This window comes from Microcaecilia unicolor, chromosome 6, assembly GCF_901765095.1.
Source record: "Microcaecilia unicolor chromosome 6, aMicUni1.1, whole genome shotgun sequence".
NCBI classification, from domain to species: Eukaryota; Metazoa; Chordata; class Amphibia; order Gymnophiona; family Siphonopidae; genus Microcaecilia; species Microcaecilia unicolor.
This window is the reverse complement of record NC_044036.1, coordinates 223,167,504-223,185,866: the sequence shown is the minus strand read 5'-3', so window position 1 is coordinate 223,185,866 and position 18,363 is coordinate 223,167,504. Positions and strand designations below refer to the sequence as shown.

Sequence of the window (18,363 nt, the reverse complement as noted above, 5' to 3'; positions counted from 1 at the left end):
GTTCTCACATGTGGGTCGACGTCCGCGCCGGCCCAGAAAACCGGCAATTTTGTCAGCAAAATATAAAAAAAAGTTTCCAGAGTCTTCCAGCGCTTGCGCGGCTGTCTTTCTGCCCGTTGTGTGAGTGTTCCCGCTCAGTTATTTTTTCTCCGCGGTGAAGTGCGGTCGAGTTTTCCCCGCTTCTCTCAGGCCCGGGAAAGAGTTTTCTGCGTTGACTTTTGTCTTTGTCTTTTTTCTTTCTTTTTTGTTAGAATTAAAAAAAAAAAAAAAACTTCCATAGTTTTTCTTTACTTTTTTGCCCCGTTTTAAGTTTCCTTTGTTTTTTGACGCGGCCGGGTTGTTCCCTTCTTTTCGTGCTGTTCTTTTTTTTCTTTTAACAGGCAAGATTGTGTCTTTTGATTTCGCTGAAGCCATTTTTTTCTTCCATGTCATCGAACACACCCAGCGGCTTCAAACTTTGTACTCGGTGCAGCAGGACTATCTCGGGTACTGATACCCATGCTTGGTGTATCCAGTGCTTTGGGCCCGACCACAGCCCAGCCGCTTGTAGTCTGTGTCTTCGCATGAAGAAACACACCTAAGCATCTCGAGAGGCCCAACGAGAGAAGCTTTTTAGGGCTCAGTCCAGTCCTTCGACATCAGTACCGAGGTCGGTGTCATCGATATTGAGGGACGCATTGACGTCGGGAGCAAAGGTAATGGCTGCGGAACGACCAACTCGTGCTGGGAGCAGTGAGGCATCGAATGGGTCTCCACCTCTCTCTAGGCCTCCTGTTATGCAGGCCCCCCGGGACCGACCTTCATCGGACCCAGCCCCAAGGAGACGTGAGGATTCCACGTCTTCCTCTTTGGTACCGAGGAGTCTCGAAGATGGGCGTCAATCGAAGGCGAAGAAGCACTGTCATCGTTCTCCTTCAACAGACGGTGCTGGGAGCTCCGGGGTGTCAAGGGATTTGGCACCCGAGAAGCGTCGGCGCTGAGAGGATCGCTCCCTCTCTATTCAGGAGGTTCCGATGCGTCGGTCTAGCAGCCCGGTACCTGCTCCCGAGCCTCGACAGATTCTGCCACCGGTTCCTTTACTGACCCCACAGCCTTGTGTGACGGCGGCTCTCGATGAGCACATCAGGGCCCTGCTTCCAGACCTTCTGGAAGGGTTACTGCGCCAGGCTGCTTCGGTGTTGGGGGTGCTTTCGCCTCCATACCGCTCTAGCCCTTCGCCTGTGGTGAGGTCCATGACCTTGATGCTGCCTGCGGCATTGGTGTCGGCTGCCACCCAGGTCAACTCTCCGACCTCGGTGGAGGAAGCTTCACCGGAGTCCAGGCGGACGTTGACTTCTCGGCACCACCATCGAGGACGTCGTTCCTCGGCATCGAGGCAGGCTCAGTTTTGGACCGCTCTGAGAGATGTTTTGTCCGATACTGAATATGACTGCTCGTGGGAGGAAGAGGAGGATCCCAGGTACTTTTCTTCTGACGAGTCCTTTGGGATTCCCTCTGAACCTTCCCCTCCTCCAGAAAGGAGACTGTCTCCACCGGAGAGTCTATTCTTTACCCCCTTTGTATGGGAAATGGCTGCGGCTATTCCCTTCCCTATGGAGATTGAGGATGAGCCCAGGGCTGAGATACTCGAGGTCCTGGATTGTTCTTCTCCACCTAGAGAGGCTGCAACGGCTCCTTTGCATAATGTACTGAAGGAAGTCCTTATGCGAAACTGGTTGTTCCCTCTGTCTAACCCCGTGATCCCGAAAAGAACTGAATCCCAATATCGGATCCACAGGGAACCTGGATTGATGAAGTCTCAGCTACTTCACAATTCCATGGTGGTGGACTCCGCTCTTAAAAGAGCCAAGGGACTATGCCTCGGCGCCCCCAGCTAGAGAATCCAGAACCTCGGACTCTTTTGGGAGGAAGACGTATCAGGCCGCTATGCTCGCTGCCAAAATCCAGACATACCAGCTCTTCACGAGCATCCACTTGTGGAACTTAGTGAGGCAACTGTCTAGCTTGGTTGATGCGCTCCCTCCGGAGCAGGCCGAGCCTATTTGCCAGGTGGTCAGGCAGCAAAAGGTGTGTCAAAAATTCCTGGCCAGGGGTACGTTCAATACTTTTGATCTACTATCCAGAATCGCTGCCCAAGGTATAGTGATGCGCATACTCTCATGGCTGTGTCTCTGACCTGGATCATTCGGTCCAGCAGCGGATGGCGGATGTTCCTTGCCAGGGGGGATAACCTTTCTGGTGAGAAAGTAGAGGATCTGGTTGACCAGCTCAAAAAGCACAATGATGCTATGGATTCTCTTTCCCGCTGGGCGTGTTCTGCTACTACCTCCTCATCTAGGAGGTTTTTTTACAGGGAAGAGGAGTGCTCCCTATTCTATGCTAAGTGTAGGTATACTCCTGCTTCTTGGTAGCCTGTCCAGGCTCAGTCCCAGCGCGCTCGTTCTTGTCAACAGAGTGCGCCTAAGGCCTCTGCGGCTCCCCAGCAAAAGGAAGGGACAGGTTTTTGACTGACTCCAGTTCAGCATAGCCTCAAAAAAAGTGTCTGTGCCGGACGACTTGCTGGTCTGGCGGAGGTTGATATTTTTTCACCAAAGGTGGTCTCTCATAACCTCCGATCGATGGCTTTTTCAAATAGTCAAGTCAGGATACACCCTTAATCGGTAATCCAAACCTCCAAATTGTCCACTGGGAGCTCATTCTTACAGTTCCCAGCACAAACAGGTACTTTCAGAGAAACTCTCCGCCCTTCTACAGGCCTAAGCGGTCGAACCCATTCCACCAGGGGAAGAAGGGCTGGGATTCTATTCCAGGTACTTCTTTGTGCAAAAGAAAACAGGGGGGATGTGTCCCAACCTAGACCTAAGGGCCCTGAACAAATTTATAGTCCGAGAAAAGTTCAGGATAGTTTCCCTGGGCACCCTTCTTCCCATGATTCAGGAAAACGATTGGCTATGCTCTCTGGACTTAAAAGATGCTTACACCCACATCTCGATACTCCCAGCTCACAGGAAGGATCTTCAATTTCGGCTAGGAACAGAGCACTTTCAGTACCGTGTACTGCCTTTTGGCCTGGCATCTGCGCCCAGAGTGTTTACCAAATGCCTAGCTGTAGTCGCAGCGTCACTATGCAGACTTTGAAGTGCATATGTTTCCTTATCTCGACGATTGGCTGGTAAAGAGCAGCTCGGAGGAGGGTGCTCTGGAGTCCATGTGAATGACTATTCGGGTGCTATAGCTACTGGGGTTCGTCATAATCGCAAGTCCCATCTCACCCCAGTCCAAAAATTGGAATTCATTGGAGCTCTGTTGAACACTCAGACAGGTCAAGCATATCTTCCCGAGGCAAGGGCGGACAACCTTCTGTCCCTAGTGTCCATGATTCGAGCGTCCCAGTAGGTCATGGCTCGGCAGATGTTGAGACTTCTGGGGCACATGGCCTCCACAGTTCATGTAACAGCCATGGCACATTTACATATGAGATCAGCTCAATGGACCCTAGCTTCCCAGTGGTTTTAAGCTGTGGGGGATCTAGAAGATGTAGTCCAACTGTCCACCAGCTTTCGACATTCTCTTCAGTGGTGGACGATTCGATCAAATTTGACCATGGGGCGACCATTCCAAGTTCCTCGGCCAGAGAAAGTGCTGAAGATGGATGCATCTCTCCTGGGGTGGGGAGTTCATGTAGATAGGCTCCACACTCCGGGAGCCTGGTCCTTTTGGGAAAAAGGTCTGCAGTTCAACCTCTCGGAATAAAGAGTGATCTGAAACAATCTAAAGGCTTTCCAAGATTGGCTGTCCAACCGAGTAATCTTAATTCAGACAGACAATCAGGTTGCCATGTTTTACACCAACAAGTAGGGGGGCACCGGATCTCGCCCTCTGTGTCAGGAAGCTGTCCAGATGTGGCTTTGGGCACGCTGTCACGGCATGTTTCTCCAAGCCACTTATCTGGCAGGTGTAAACAACAGTCTGGCCGACAGACTGAGCAGGATAATGCAACCTCACGAGTGGTCTGTAAATATGGGCATAGTCCGCAAGATCTTCCGAGTGTGGGACACCCCCTCGGTGAATCTTTTTGCCACTCAGATCAATCACAAGGTTCCTCAGTTCTGTTCCAGGCTTCAGGCCCACGACAGACTATCGTCAGATGCCTTTCTCCTGCATTGGGGGACAGGCCTTCTGTATGCGTATCCTCCCATGCCTCTAGTAGGGAAGACTTTGCTGAAACTCAAACAAGACAGCGGAACCATGATCCTGATAGCACCTTTCTGGCTGTGTCAGATTTGGTTTCCTCTTCTTCTGGAGTTGTCCTTTGAAGAACCGTTGAGATTGGAGTGTTTTCCAACCCTCATCACTCAGAATGAGGGGTCGCTTCGCTTCTACATCCCAATCTCCAGTCTCTGGCTGTCACAGTCTGGATGTTGAGAGCTTAGAGTTCACCTCCTTGGGTCTTTCAGAGGGTATTTCCCGAGTCTTGCTTGCTTCCAGGAAAGATTCCACAAAGAGGTGTTACTCTTTCAAATGGAGGAGGTTTGCTGTATGGTGTGACAGCAAGACTGTAGATCCTCTTTCTTGTCCTACACAGACCCTGCTTGAATACCTTCTACACTTGTCAGAGTCTGGTCTCAAGTCCAACTCCGTAAGAGTTCACCTTAGTGCAATTAGTGCTTATCACTACCATGTAGAACATAAGCCTATCTCTGGACAGCCTTTAGTTGTTCGCTTCATGAGAGGTTTGCTTTTGTCAAATCCCCCTTTCAATCCTCCACCAGTGTCATGGGATCTCAACGTCATTCTCACCCAGCTGATGAAAGCTCCTTTTGAGCCACTGAATTCCTGCCATCTGAAGTATTTGACCTGGAAGGTCGTTTTCTTAGTGGCAGTTACTTCAGCTCGTGGAATCAGTGAGCTTCAAGCCTTGGTAGTGCATGCACCTTATATCAAGTTTCATCACAACAGAGTAGTCCTCCGCACGCACCCTAAGTTTGTGCCAAAGGTGGTGTCTGAGTTCCATCTGAATCAGTCATTTGTCTTGCCAGCATTCTTTCCCCGTCCTCATACCCGCCCTGGCGAAAGCAGTTTGCACACCTTGGACTGCAAGAGAGTATTGGCCTTTTACGTGGAGCGGGTGAAGCCCTTTAGACAGTCCGCCCAGTTTGTCTCTTGATCCCAACAGGAGGTGAGTCGCCATCGGAAAACGCACAATCTGGCTAGCAGATTGCATATTCTTCACTTATGCCCAAGCTGGGCTGAGTCTGGAGGGCCATGTCACGGCTCACAATGTTAGAGCCATGGCTGCGTCAGTGGCTCACTTAGTCAGCCTCCATTGAGGAGATTTGCAAGGCTGCAACGTGGTCATCAGTCCACACATTCACATCTCACTACTGCCTCCAGCAGGATACCCGACTCGACAGTCGGTTTGGGCAGTTGGTGCTGCAGAATCTGTTCGGAGTTTAGAATCCAACTCCACCCCCCTAGTGCCATTTTTGTTGTGTTCCAGGCTGCACTCAGTTAGTTGTTTATGGTTTCAGGTCAATCTATGTTATGTCCTTGCCGTTGCGAGGCCCACTTGACCAATGTTCATTGTTTTGAGGGAGCCTGGGTGCTATGGATACTGTGGGGGTATTTACCTGAGATCTCACCTGAGCTGATCTTGGTCCATACAGGCCTAATACATCCTGTTAAAACAAAATGGATTCTACAACTTCTGACCTGAGCCACATCTGTGTCAGCAAGATCCAGCTTTTCAGCTTCTGGAAAATCACTGGCAGGCATACCGCATCCAAGGACATTCTGTGTTACAACCACCCTGTTATCACCCTGAGAAGAAAAGGGGAGTGAGACCCAAGGCTCCAGTAAGCCTGGTTGGAGACAGATATGCAGACCTAAGGTATCAACTTCAGGGTCACGAACAAAGGACTCTTCATGCTCATGGAGTTAGATGGGCAGGATCATGATTGGTCCCGTGGTATCATCTGACCGAGAGGTACTAAGAAAGTGGGAACGGGAGAAAAGGACAGTTGGGACTGGCAAGAGGACAGAAAAGACCTGAAAAGCTCAGCAAGGTTAGAAGGCTCGGAGTTAGCAGGAGACTTCCCTGCTTATAATCGAAATAGAAAAACGCCTATATTGTGACCCAAATCGGGAGATAGACGTTTATCTCACAAAAACGAATAAAGCGGTATAATCGAAAGCCGAATTTGGACGTTTTCAACTGCACTCCGTCGCGGATGCGGACAAAGTTGATGGGGGCGTGTCGAAGCCGTGGTGAAGCCGGAACTGGGGCGTGGTTATCGGCCGATCAGAGATGGGCGCCTTTCGCCGATAATGGAAAAAAAATATGCGTTTGTAGCGAGAATTTAGGGCACTTTTCCTGGACCCTGTTTTTCCACGAATAAGGCCCCAATAAGTGCCCTAAATGACCAAATGACCACTGGAGGGAATCGGGGATGACCTCCCCTGACTCCCCCAGTGGTCACAAACCCCCTCCCACCACAAAATATGCCGTTTCACAACTTTTTATTTTCACCCTCAAATGTCATACCCACCTCCCTGGCAGCAGTATGCAGGTCACTGGAGCAGTTATTAGGGGGTGCAGTGGACTTCAGGCAGGTGGACCCAGGCCCATCCCCCCCCCACCTGTTTCACTTGTGCTGGTAAATGGGAGCCCTCCAAACCGCCCCCCCAAACCCACTGTACCCACATGTAGGTGCCCCCCTTCACCCCTTAGGGCTATAGTAATGGTGTAGACTTGTGGGCAGTGGGTTTTGAGGGGGATTTGGATGTCTCAACACAGAAGGGAAGGGTGCTATGCACCTGGGAGCTCTTTTACCTTTTTTTTTGTTTTTGTAGAAGTGCCCCCTAGGGTGCCCGGTTGGTGTCCTGGCATATGAGGGGGACCAGTGCACTACGAATCCTGGCCCGTCCCACAAATAAATGTCTTGGAGTTATTCGTTTTTGAGCTAGGCGCTTTCATTTTCCGTTATCGCTGAAAAACAAAAACGCCCACCTCACAAATTGTCGAATAAAACATGGACGTCTATTTTTTGCGAAAATACAGTTCGGTCCACCCCTTCACGGACCCATTCTCGGAGATAAACGCCCATGGAGATAGACGTTTCCGTTCGATTATGCCCCTTTTTGTTGTTCTAACCTTGTGAACTACATATCTGGTTAAAATACCTTTGGGTTCAGCTACGTTAGCTCTGAAATACGGCACTGAGTGACGGTGACACCTGCTTTCAGAAGATAGACCCTATCTGAGACTGAGACTCGCTGTGGATATAGCTACAGTCTAAGGAGAAATCCGCACTTACCTCATCGGGAGACTGCCTCAGGGACAGCGTGGTGAGATATCAGGATTTACCTTCTATTGTCTGGGATTAGTAATTGTGTTTGTCTGAGATAAGATTGGTGAGGTCACAACTCGTGGTCAGGGAATAAGCTGCTAACCATTGTATTTTGCATAAGAAGTGTAGTATCAGTTTCATATTACAGATAATCAGGTTTGTAATTACCTAGTGTTCCAGTAAGAATCGTTTTGCATAGTCTTTATTTTGGTAGTAACATATTTTCTTTGTTATGGGCAAGTTATATATTGTATTTTGCTAAGCCTTGCTGCTGTTCTATTTATATATATTCTCTTTATTTTATAATAAATAATATATACTGTTGGTAGTATAAATAAGTCTTATAGGAAAACAACGCCTAACAGAATTATTTATGCCAAGGTCCTAGATTACAGAACTCTGCCCAAGCAAATATTCTGGACTCGTGCTAGGGGAAATAGGACCTTACTTTGGCACCTAACCAAAATTAGCTGAGCTAGAGAGAACGCAACCAAAGCCACAGATAGTATATATATTTATTATAAAATATAGAGAACTAGTAAAAAAGGCCCGTTTATGACACAAATGAAACGGGTGCTAGCAAGGTTTTCCTCGGAGTGTGTATGTTTGAGAGAGTGTATGTGAGAGAGTGAATGTGCGAGTGTGTCCATGAGAGAGAGAGAGAGTGTGTGTGAGAATGAGAGTGTGTGCAAGTGCGAATGTGAGAGACAGTGTGAGAGAGAGTGTGTTTCACACAGATACAGTGTGTTTGCGAGAGAGAGTATGTGTGAGACACAGACTCTCTGTGAGACAGAGTGTATGAGACCAAGAGAGTGTGTGAGTGACTGTGTGACACATAGAGAGTGAATGTGATACAGTGTGAGACATAGAGTGTGTGAGAGACAGTGTGTGAGAGTGAGAGAGAGAAAGACATTGACTGTGAGAGAGAGAGAGTGTGTGTGTGACAGAGATACTTCCCCCCCCCCTCTCTGGTGTCAGGCCCCCCCTCCCTCCCTCTCTCTGGTGTCAGCCCCCCCCCCCCTCTCTCTGGTGTCTGAGCGTTACTGTGCAGGACGTTGAGCTCTGGCTGTGCTTCAAGGAACTGACCAATCCTATTTAATAGAATGGACCTCCAACATTCTGAAGCCGAGAAACCTCGTGTGGTTGGTCACTTCTGCTTGTGACAAACCCGGAAGTACGTGATGTCAATTCAGGAGATGGATACAGAGAGCAGGAATGCCTCAGCCATGCAGTCAGCTTCAGAATGTTGGAGGTGTGTTTTATTATATAGGATATGTATAAATAGAACAACAGCAAGGCTTAGCAAAATACAACATAGAACTTGCTAATAAAAACTAGATTACTACCAAAATAAAGACTATGCAACTGATTCTTACTGGTATACTAAGTAATTTACACAATCCTGAATTGTTTATCATGAAAACTTATCCCACACTTTTTATGTAAAATACAAGATTAGCAGCGTATTCCCTGACCACGAGATATGACCTAACCAGTCTTTATCTCAGACAGACGCCACTCACTAATCCCAGACTACAGAATGTAAATCACTACTATCTCACCACGCTATCTCTGAAGCAGTCTTTGATGAGGTAGGTGCTCATTTCTTGTTAGACTCTAGCTATATCCACAGCGAGTCTCAGTCTCTGTTTCAGTTCAGGGTCTATCTTCTGAAAGCAGGTGTCACGGTCATCCAGTGTGTATCTCAGAGCAGATATAGCTGAGCCATTCTGTATTTTTACCAGATATATTGTATTTTGCTAAGCCTTGCTGCTGTTCTATTTATATATATTCTCTTTATTTTATAATAAAATATTATATACTATCTGTGGCTTTGGTTTCATTCTCTCTAGCTCAGCTAATTTTGGTTAGGTGCCAAAGTGAGGTCCTATTTCCTCTAGCACGAGTCCAGAATATTTGCTTGGGAAAGAGAGCCAACAGATCAATGTCACAACAAAAAGATTTTATTGAAGATACCGTGTATGAACAAATCGCCCGACACAGGCAGTGTTTCGCCCACCTAGGGCTGCGTCAGGGGCTAATTTGAAACCTTCGTAAAGGGGCAAATATGGTGCATAAGAAAAAACCAGCTCAAACGGGAATCCTGTGGTCTCTAGCATACACAAATGGACACACCATTATTGAAGCTTGTCCTTTGAGAAAGCGAAGATACATTCTCCGAGGACAAGCAGGCTGCTTGTTCTCACTGATGGGTTGACGTCCTCGGCAGCCCCCTCCATCGGAAAGTTTACTAGCAAAGGCCTTTGCTAGTCCTCGCGCGCCCATGCGCACCGCGCATGCGCGGCCGTCTTCCCGCCCGAAACCGGCTCGAGCTGGCCAGTCTTCTTTCGTCCGCGCTCGGTACGGTCGTGTTACGCCGTTCGTGCCCCAGAGAGTCGACCTCGCGCGTCCTTTTCAACGTGTTTTTTTGCTGTTTTTTCCTTGAAAAAGTTCGGGAAGCGCTCCGGTAGTGTTCCGGAAGACCCTTTCGGGTTTTCTGCCCTTCCCGTATTTCTCAGTTTTTGCCCCGTAAGTTTTCTTTCGTTGTCGGGGTAGGCCTCTTTTGGCCTCGGTCGAGATTTTCTCCCTCTAAATTTTGGTGCTTCAATTTTCGCCATTTCGGCTTTTGATTTCGCCAGCGTGATTTTTCCGCCCATGACATCGAAGCCTTCCAGCGGCTTCAAGAAGTGCACCCAGTGCGCCCGGGTAATCTCGCTCACTGATAGGCACTCTGCGTGTCTTCAGTGTCTAGGGGCCCAGCACCGCCCTCAGAACTGCAGTCTGTGTTCCCTGTTACAAAGGCGGACTCAGGTAGCGAGATTAGCCCAGTGGAACGTTTTGTTCTCGGGCTCTTCGTCGGCATCGGCACCGGAGGCATCGAGTGCATCGACATCGTCAGCGTCCGGACCATCTTCCTTGGCTGCCGCTCCATCGACTGCATCGAGGCATCGGACCTCTGCATCGGCGCCGAGGCATCGGGCGACTGCATCGATGTCGGTGGTACCGAGACTTCGTCTGCTGATGTCGTCGGACGGAGGTGCATCGTCAGGAGTGCAGGTGAGGGCTGTCCATTCCCCTGCTGGTGGCGGTGAGCCTTCGGGTGGGTCTCCTCCTACCCTGAGGGCTCCTGCGGTACAGCCCCCCCGGGATCGACCCTCTTCGGTCTCGGCCCCGAGGAAGCGACGGATGGATTCTACGTCCTCCTCGTCGGTGCCGGGGAGCTCCGGTGACATGCTTCGGAAGAAGTCGAAGAAGCATCGACACCGGTCTCCTCCCCATGTCGGCACCGAGAGCTCTGGGTCGCCGAGGGATTCGGCACCCAGCAGGCATCGGCACCGAGAGGACCGCTCACCCTCTGTTCAGGAGGTGTCGATGCGCTCCACTCTGGACAGCCCGGAACAGCCTCCTCGCCCGGAACAGGTTCTGACGTCGACGCCTGCATCGACCTCTCAGCCTTTCTCTGCAGCCGCTCTAAACGAGAGCCTCCGGGCCGTTCTCCCAGAGATTCTGGGAGAGCTGTTGCGCCCTACCCCTCCGGTACCGGCGGTGCTTGCGCCTCCGGTACCGTCGAGCGTGGCGCCGGCTGGCCCATCGCCCAGGTTGAGGTCCCCGACGCGGTGCGACAGCGGCCACCTCCCAGGAAGGCTCCCCGACTACGTCGGCGGAGGGAGCTTCGCCGATGCGGGCGAGGGAGTCTACCTCTCGACGCCCCCACCGTGGACGGGGTTCCACCGAGTCGAGCAGGGCGAGGTTGCAGACGCAGGTTCGTGAACTTGTGTCTGACACCGAGGGTGAGGCCTCGTGGGAGGAAGAGGAGGACCCCAGATATTTCTCTGACGAGGAGTCTGAGGGTCTTCCTTCTGATCCCACTCCCTCTCCTGAGAGACAGCTTTCTCCTCCCGAGAGCCTGTCTTTTGCTTCCTTTGTCCGGGAGATGTCTACGGCCATCCCCTTCCCGGTGGTTGTGGAGGACGAGCCCAGGGCTGAAATGTTTGAGCTCCTGGACTATCCTTCTCCACCTAAGGAAGCGTCCACTGTTCCCTTGCACCATGTCCTGAAAAAGACATTGCTTGCGAACTGGACCAAGCCACTAAGTAATCCCCACATTCCCAAGAAGATTGAGTCCCAGTACCGGATCCATGGGGACCCAGAGCTGATGCGCACTCAGTTGCCTCATGACTCTGGAGTTGTGGATCTGGCCCTAAAGAAGGCTAAGAGTTCTAGGGAGCATGCTTCGGCGCCCCCGGGCAAAGACCCTAGAACCTTAGACTCCTTTGGGAGGAAGGCCTACCATTCTTCTATGCTCGTGGCCAAGATCCAGTCTTACCAGCTCTACACGAGCATACACATGCGGAACAATGTGCGGCAGTTGGCGGGCTTGGTTGATGCTCTTCCCCCTGAGCAAGCCAAGCCTTTTCAGGAGGTGGTCAGGCAGCTGAAGGCGTGCAGAAAATTCCTGGCCAGAGGAGTTTATGACACTTTTGATGTTGCGTCCAGGGCCGCTGCTCAAGGTGTGGTGATGCGCAGGCTCTCATGGCTGCGTGCCGCCGACCTGGAGAATAGACTCCAGCAGCGGATTGCGGACTCGCCTTGCCGTGCGGACAACATTTTTGGAGAAAAAGTCGAGCAGGTGGTAGAGTCTCTCCACCAGCGGGACACCGCATTCGACAAGTTCTCCCGCCGGCAGCCTTCAGCCTCTACCTCTACAGGTAGACGATTTTTCGGGGGAAGGAAGACTGGTCCCTATGCTTCTGGTAAGCGTAGGTACAATCCTCCTTCCCGACAGCCTGCGGCCCAGGCTAAGCCCCAGCGCGCTCGCTCTCGTCAGCAGCGTGCGCCTCAGCAAGGCCCCGCGGCTCCCCAGCAAAAGCAAGGGGCGAGCTTTTGACTGGCTCCAGCAGAGCATAGCCGACATCCAAGTGTCAGTGCCGGGCGACCTGCCGGTCGGGGGGAGGTTGAAAGCTTTTCACCAAAGGTGGCCTCTCATAACCTCCGATCAGTGGGTTCTCCAAATAGTCCGGCAGGGATACACCCTCAATTTGGCCTCAAAACCTCCAAATTGTCCACCGGGAGCTCAGTCTTACAGCTTCCAGCACAAGCAGGTACTTGCAGAGGAACTCTCCGCCCTTCTCAGCGCCAATGCGGTCGAGCCCGTGCCATCCGGGCAAGAAGGGCTGGGATTCTATTCCAGGTACTTCCTTGTGGAAAAGAAAACAGGGGGGATGCGTCCCATCCTAGACCTAAGGGCCCTGAACAAATATCTCGTAAAAGAAAAGTTCAGGATGCTTTCCCTGGGCACCCTTCTCCCCATGATTCAGCAAAACGATTGGCTATGCTCTCTGGACTTGAAGGATGCCTACACACACATCCCGATACTGCCAGCTCACAGACAGTATCTGCGATTTCAGCTGGGCACATGTCACTTCCAGTACTGTGTGCTACCCTTTGGGCTCGCCTCTGCGCCCAGGGTGTTCACAAAGTGCCTAGCTGTGGTAGCAGCGGCACTTCGCAGGCTGGGGGTGCACGTGTTCCCATATCTCGACGATTGGCTGGTGAAGAACACATCCGAGGCAGGAGCCCTGCAGTCCATGCAGATGACTATTCGCCTCCTGGAGCTACTGGGGTTTGTGATAAATTACCCAAAGTCCCATCTTCTCCCAGTGCAGAAACTCGAATTCATAGGAGCCCTGCTGGATTCTCGGACAGCTCGCGCCTATCTTCCAGAGGCGAGAGCCAACAACTTGTTGTCCCTCGTCTCGCGGGTGCGTGCGTCCCAGCAGATCACAGCTCGGCAGATGTTGAGATTGCTGGGCCACATGGCCTCCACAGTTCATGTGACTCCCATGGCCCGCCTCCACATGAGATCTGCTCAATGGACCCTAGCCTCCCAGTGGTATCAGGCCGCTGGGGGTCTAGAGGACGTGATCCACCTGTCCACGAGTTTTCTCAAATCCCTGTATTGGTGGACGATTTGCTCCAATTTGACTCTGGGACGTCCCTTCCAAATTCCTCAGCCACAAAAAGTGCTGACCACGGATGCGTCTCTCCTGGGATGGGGAGCTCATGTCGATGGGCTTCACACCCAAGGAAGTTGGTCCCTCCAAGAACGCGATCTACAGATCAATCTTCTGGAGTTGCGAGCTATCTGGAACGCTCTGAAGGCTTTCAGAGATCGGCTGTCCCACCAAATTATCCAAATTCAGACAGACAACCAGGTTGCCATGTACTATGTCAACAAGCAGGGGGGCACCGGATCTCGCCCCCTGTGTCAGGAGGCCGTCAGCATGTGGCTCTGGGCCCGCCGTCTCGGCATGGTGCTCCAAGCCACATATCTGGCAGGCGTAAACAACAGTCTGGCCGACAGACTGAGCCGGATTATGCAACCTCACGAGTGGTCGCTCAACTCCAGAGTGGTGCGCCAGATCTTCCAAGCGTGGGGCACCCCCCTTGGTGGATCTCTTCGCATCTCGAGTGAACCACAAAGTCCCTCAGTTCTGTTCCAGGCTTCAGGCCCCCGGCAGACTAGCATCGGATGCCTTCCTCCTGGATTGGGGGGAGGGCCTGCTGTATGCTTATCCTCCCATCCCTCTGGTGGGGAGGACTTTGTTGAAACTCAAGCAAGACCGAGGCACCATGATTCTGATTGCTCCTTTTTGGCCGCGTCAGATCTGGTTCCCCCTTCTTCTGGAGTTATCCTCCGAAGAACCGTGGAGATTGGAGTGTTTTCCGACCCTCATCACACAGGACGAGGGGGCGCTTCTGCATCCCAACCTCCAGTCTCTGGCTCTCACGGCCTGGATGTTGAGGGCGTAGTCTTTGCCTCTTTGGGTCTGTCAGAGGGTGTCTCCCGCATCTTGCTTGCTTCCAGGAAAGACTCCACTAAGAGAAGTTACTTCTTCCATTGGAGGAGGTTTGCCGTCTGGTGTGACAGCAAGGCCCTAGATCCTCGCTCTTGTCCTACACAGACCCTGCTTGAATACCTTCTGCACTTGTCTGAGTCTGGTCTCAAGACCAACTCTGTAAGGGTTCACCTTAGTGCAATCAGTGCATACCATTACCGTGTGGAAGGTAAGCCGATCTCAGGACAGCCTTTAGTTGTTCGCTTCATGAGAGGTTTGCTTTTGTCAAAGCCCCCTGTCAAGCCTCCTACAGTGTCATGGGATCTCAATGTCGTTCTCACCCAGCTGATGAAACCTCCTTTTGAGCCACTGAATTCCTGCCATCTGAAGTACTTGACCTGGAAGGTCATTTTCTTGGTGGCAGTTACTTCAGCTCGTAGAGTCAGTGAGCTTCAGGCCCTGGTAGCCCAGGCCCCATACACCAAATTTCATCATAACAGAGTAGTCCTCCGCACTCACCCTAAGTTCTTGCCAAAGGTTGTGTCGGAGTTCCATCTGAACCAGTCAATTGTCTTGCCAACATTTTTTCCCCGTCCTCATTCCTGCCCTGCTGAACGTCAGCTGCACACATTGGACTGCAAGAGAGCATTGGCCTTCTACCTGGAGCGGACACAGCCCACCAGACAGTCCGCCCAATTGTTTGTTTCTTTTGACCCCAATAGGAGGGGAGTGGCTGTAGGGAAACGCACCATATCCAATTGGCTAGCAGATTGCATTTCCTTCACTTACGCCCAGGCGGGGCTGGCTCTTGAGGGTCATGTCACGGCTCATAATGTTAGAGCCATGGCTGCGTCGGTAGCCCACTTGAAGTCAGCCTCCATTGAAGAAATTTGCAAAGCTGCGACGTGGTCATCTGTCCACACATTCACATCTCATTACTGCCTGCAGCAGGACACCCGACGCGACAGTCGGTTCGGGCAGTCAGTTCTTCAGAACCTGTTTGGGCTTTAGGATCCAACTCCACCCCCCGAGGGCCCTGTTGTTCTGTTCCAGGCTGCACTCTCAGTTAGTTGGTAAATTTTTTAGGTCAATCTCTTTAATGTCCTCGCCGTTGCGAGGCCCAATTGACCATGGTTGTTGTTTTGAGTGAGCCTGGGGGCTAGGGATACCCCATCAGTGAGAACAAGCAGCCTGCTTGTCCTCGGAGAAAGCGAATGCTACATACCTGTAGAAGGTATTCTCCGAGGACAGCAGGCTGATTGTTCTCACAAACCCGCCCGCCTCCCCTTTGGAGTTGAGTCTTCCCTTGAAGTGTATTGTCTTGCTACATACTGGACTGGCCGGCTCGAGCCGGTTTCGGGCGCGAGGACTAGCAAAGGCCTTTGCTAGTAAACTTTCCGATGGAGGGGGCTGCCGAGGACGTCAACCCATCAGTGAGAACAATCAGCCTGCTGTCCTCGGAGAATACCTTCTACAGGTATGTAGCATTCGCTTTCCTGTAGCAGGTATTCTCCAAGGACAGCAGGCTGATTGTTCTCACAAGCCCACCCACCTCCCCTTTGAAGTTGTTGTTTATTTGCTTTTTGATTTAACTGAGCGGGAACACTCACGCGGGCGGGAAGATGGCTGTGCATGCGCAGTGTGCGCTGCACGCGCGCTGGAAGAGTCTGGAAAAATTTTAAAATATTTTTCTGGGAAAATTGCTGGTTTCCCGGGCCGATGCAGACCTCGACCCACATGTGAGAACAATCAGCCTGCTGCCCTCAGAGAACACCTGCTACAGGTATGTATCTTCACTTTCTCCAAGTATAATTTGGAACATAGCTACAACCATTGTCTTTAAAGGTCTATCTGTGTTCTCTTTCAAATCAGTTTTTAACTACTTTTGGTACATTAACAAGAATATCAGTCAAAACACTTTTAGTAGCTTGTATAAGTAAAATGAAAAATTCTGTCTGTATCTTGTGTATCAGAAGCAGATCCTACCACTGCCCATATTGAGAATACTTAGCTAAAGCAACTCTGTTGTACTTAAATATATTCACCACATTCTAGTTTCAGTCTGTTCCTTTTGGTCTGGCTACTGCTCCAGGAACATTCATGAAGGTGTAGAGAAAATCTCATAGTGCACCTATATCTCTACAGTTAGGAAGATTAGAGGATTTAGCATAAAGGTCTAAGTTGTTTGAACGTTTGTAGAGTGTTAAATTACTTGGAGCTAGTTAATGAGTTTTACAGATTTGATGGTTGTTCTGTTTGGGGGGGACCAAGAAAAGTGAAGCAGCCACAAAGGCACCCATTGCTGTTCTGTTGAAGGAAACAATTCCTTCAGTCTATGTTCTCAAGGGTCGAGAGGTTCCTCTAGTTCTCCGCACCCATTCCACCAGAAAGATGACGACTTCTTGGGCTGAAATGCAGGCAATATTTCTAGAAGATATTTATAAAGCTATTACTTGGCCCTCCTTGTATTCCTTTGTATCAAGTATGCAAGATATTCTTCTTCTAAGTACTTTTGATGACATTGAGTGGTGATTATAATGTAGGTTTCTTTTGATTTCAGGATCTTAAAATTTCCCAAGCAAAAGTGGAAAGCCTTAGTAACCTACTGGAGGAGAGAGCACAAGCGATAGATATAGGACATTCAGCAATTTCAGAAATATACCAGAAAGACCTTGAAGTGAACTCAGTTCTTGAGGAAAAAGACAGGTCAGAGTTTATTGGAAGAATTTTTTTGATGATGATGTACAATTCAATATTGAGAAATAAGTCAGAGTGAGTATGGACTATCCTGAAGTGTATTAAATGATTACCTTTTGTAGAGTTCTGTATGGTATTTAGCTTGAAAAACACATTCCATTGCGTAGCTTCCCACTATTCCAGAACCTGTGGGATAGTTGTGTCCATCAACCAGCAGGTGGGGATAGAGCACTTTAAACTGAGCTGAGACATATCTATTGGCATCCAGGCCATCTCCTCAGTAGGTGTATGGACACGCTTTTCAGCCTCTGGTTGAGTGCTTTGCTCCTGGTCCAGTTCTTCAACTGGTCCCCAGTTGAGCTTTACGGGTGGCAACCCTGCAGAGCCATACCTCTAGGTGTTTAGATCTCTGCCTCTGGTGTGCCTTGCTAATTTACTTCTTCTCTCCCTTTACCTCTCCCCTGTTTTCTTTGGAGTTCTCCTTTTCCAGCACAACAAACTTAAAAAAAAAAAAAAGAGAGAGAGGTTTGCTGGAGTGTCCTGCATCTTTCTCATCTGGGGTAAGAATTGTGGAGACTGTGAGCTTGTGGGGAGCGGTTGGCAGTTGTAAGTCCGACTAAAGTTTGACTCAGAACTGCTTGAAGGGCTGCAAGTTCTACTTGTTTCAGGGGAGGGATCCTGACTAGCAGCTTGGGACTTCATTGTGCTGCACTTGTGCCAGTCAGAGTGAATGGTGACTCCCACCGGTGGCAGTTCAGCGGTTTTCCCACTGTGAGGCTGGTGTTGGGGCATTGCAATGTGTGCAAGCCAGGAATTCTGTGGGACATGGGGGAAAACTGGTGACAGCACATCCTCAGATTTGGCACATTATCCGAATATGCTGGGGTCTTTGGGCTCCCCAGCAGGGCTGGTGCGCAGTTTGATGCAGGAGAGCCTGGTGGGAACAGGCGTCATTTTGTCACGGTTGACTGGACCTCAGGGCCCAACAGAGAATTTAGCAGCATCGAGATCTTTGTTTTCTCCGGAGTTTATATTGCTCTTACACCAGGCCTATTTACTGAAGCAAGCAGTGTCAGAGTTGCTGCAAGGTGCTTCAATTTCTTGCACTGCTGCCCCTCTGGTTCTTTAGAAATCTTGTTTAGACCTCCAGGAGTGGACAGATTGAGGCTACATCTGCTTCTCCCTCTTCTGATGTCAACTTAGTCAATTCAGAGGAGCCACCATTGAAGGAGCCATTAAAGGAGAAAGAGCTCCCTTCTGTGGAGGGAGATAATCTAAAAGTACTGAGGTTGTTTCATAAAGAGGAGCTCAGTACTCTTATTTCTGAGGCACCGGCAGTGCTTTCCATTGAGAATCCGCCTGCTTCGGCATCAGGAGTTCCACCTTTGTCGATTATGAGTCAGACATTCAGGACCTGATAAAAGCAGAGTGGGTCTCACCGAATGCGGGCTGAGTGTGTAAAGAGCCATTATCTCGCG

General features: G+C 50.4%; 1 protein-coding gene across 1 annotated transcript in view; it reads left to right on the top strand.

Moving 5' to 3' along the window:
• The window catches only part of LOC115472221 (CDK5 regulatory subunit-associated protein 2-like), a gene marked incomplete in the record, with an annotated part of 793,551 nt that overhangs the window by 255,240 nt on the left and 519,948 nt on the right, over nt 1-18,363 (top strand). The window contains 1 exon segment of the mRNA XM_030206415.1: nt 16,749-16,894. Within this exon segment, the coding sequence (XP_030062275.1) occupies nt 16,749-16,894 (146 nt within the window).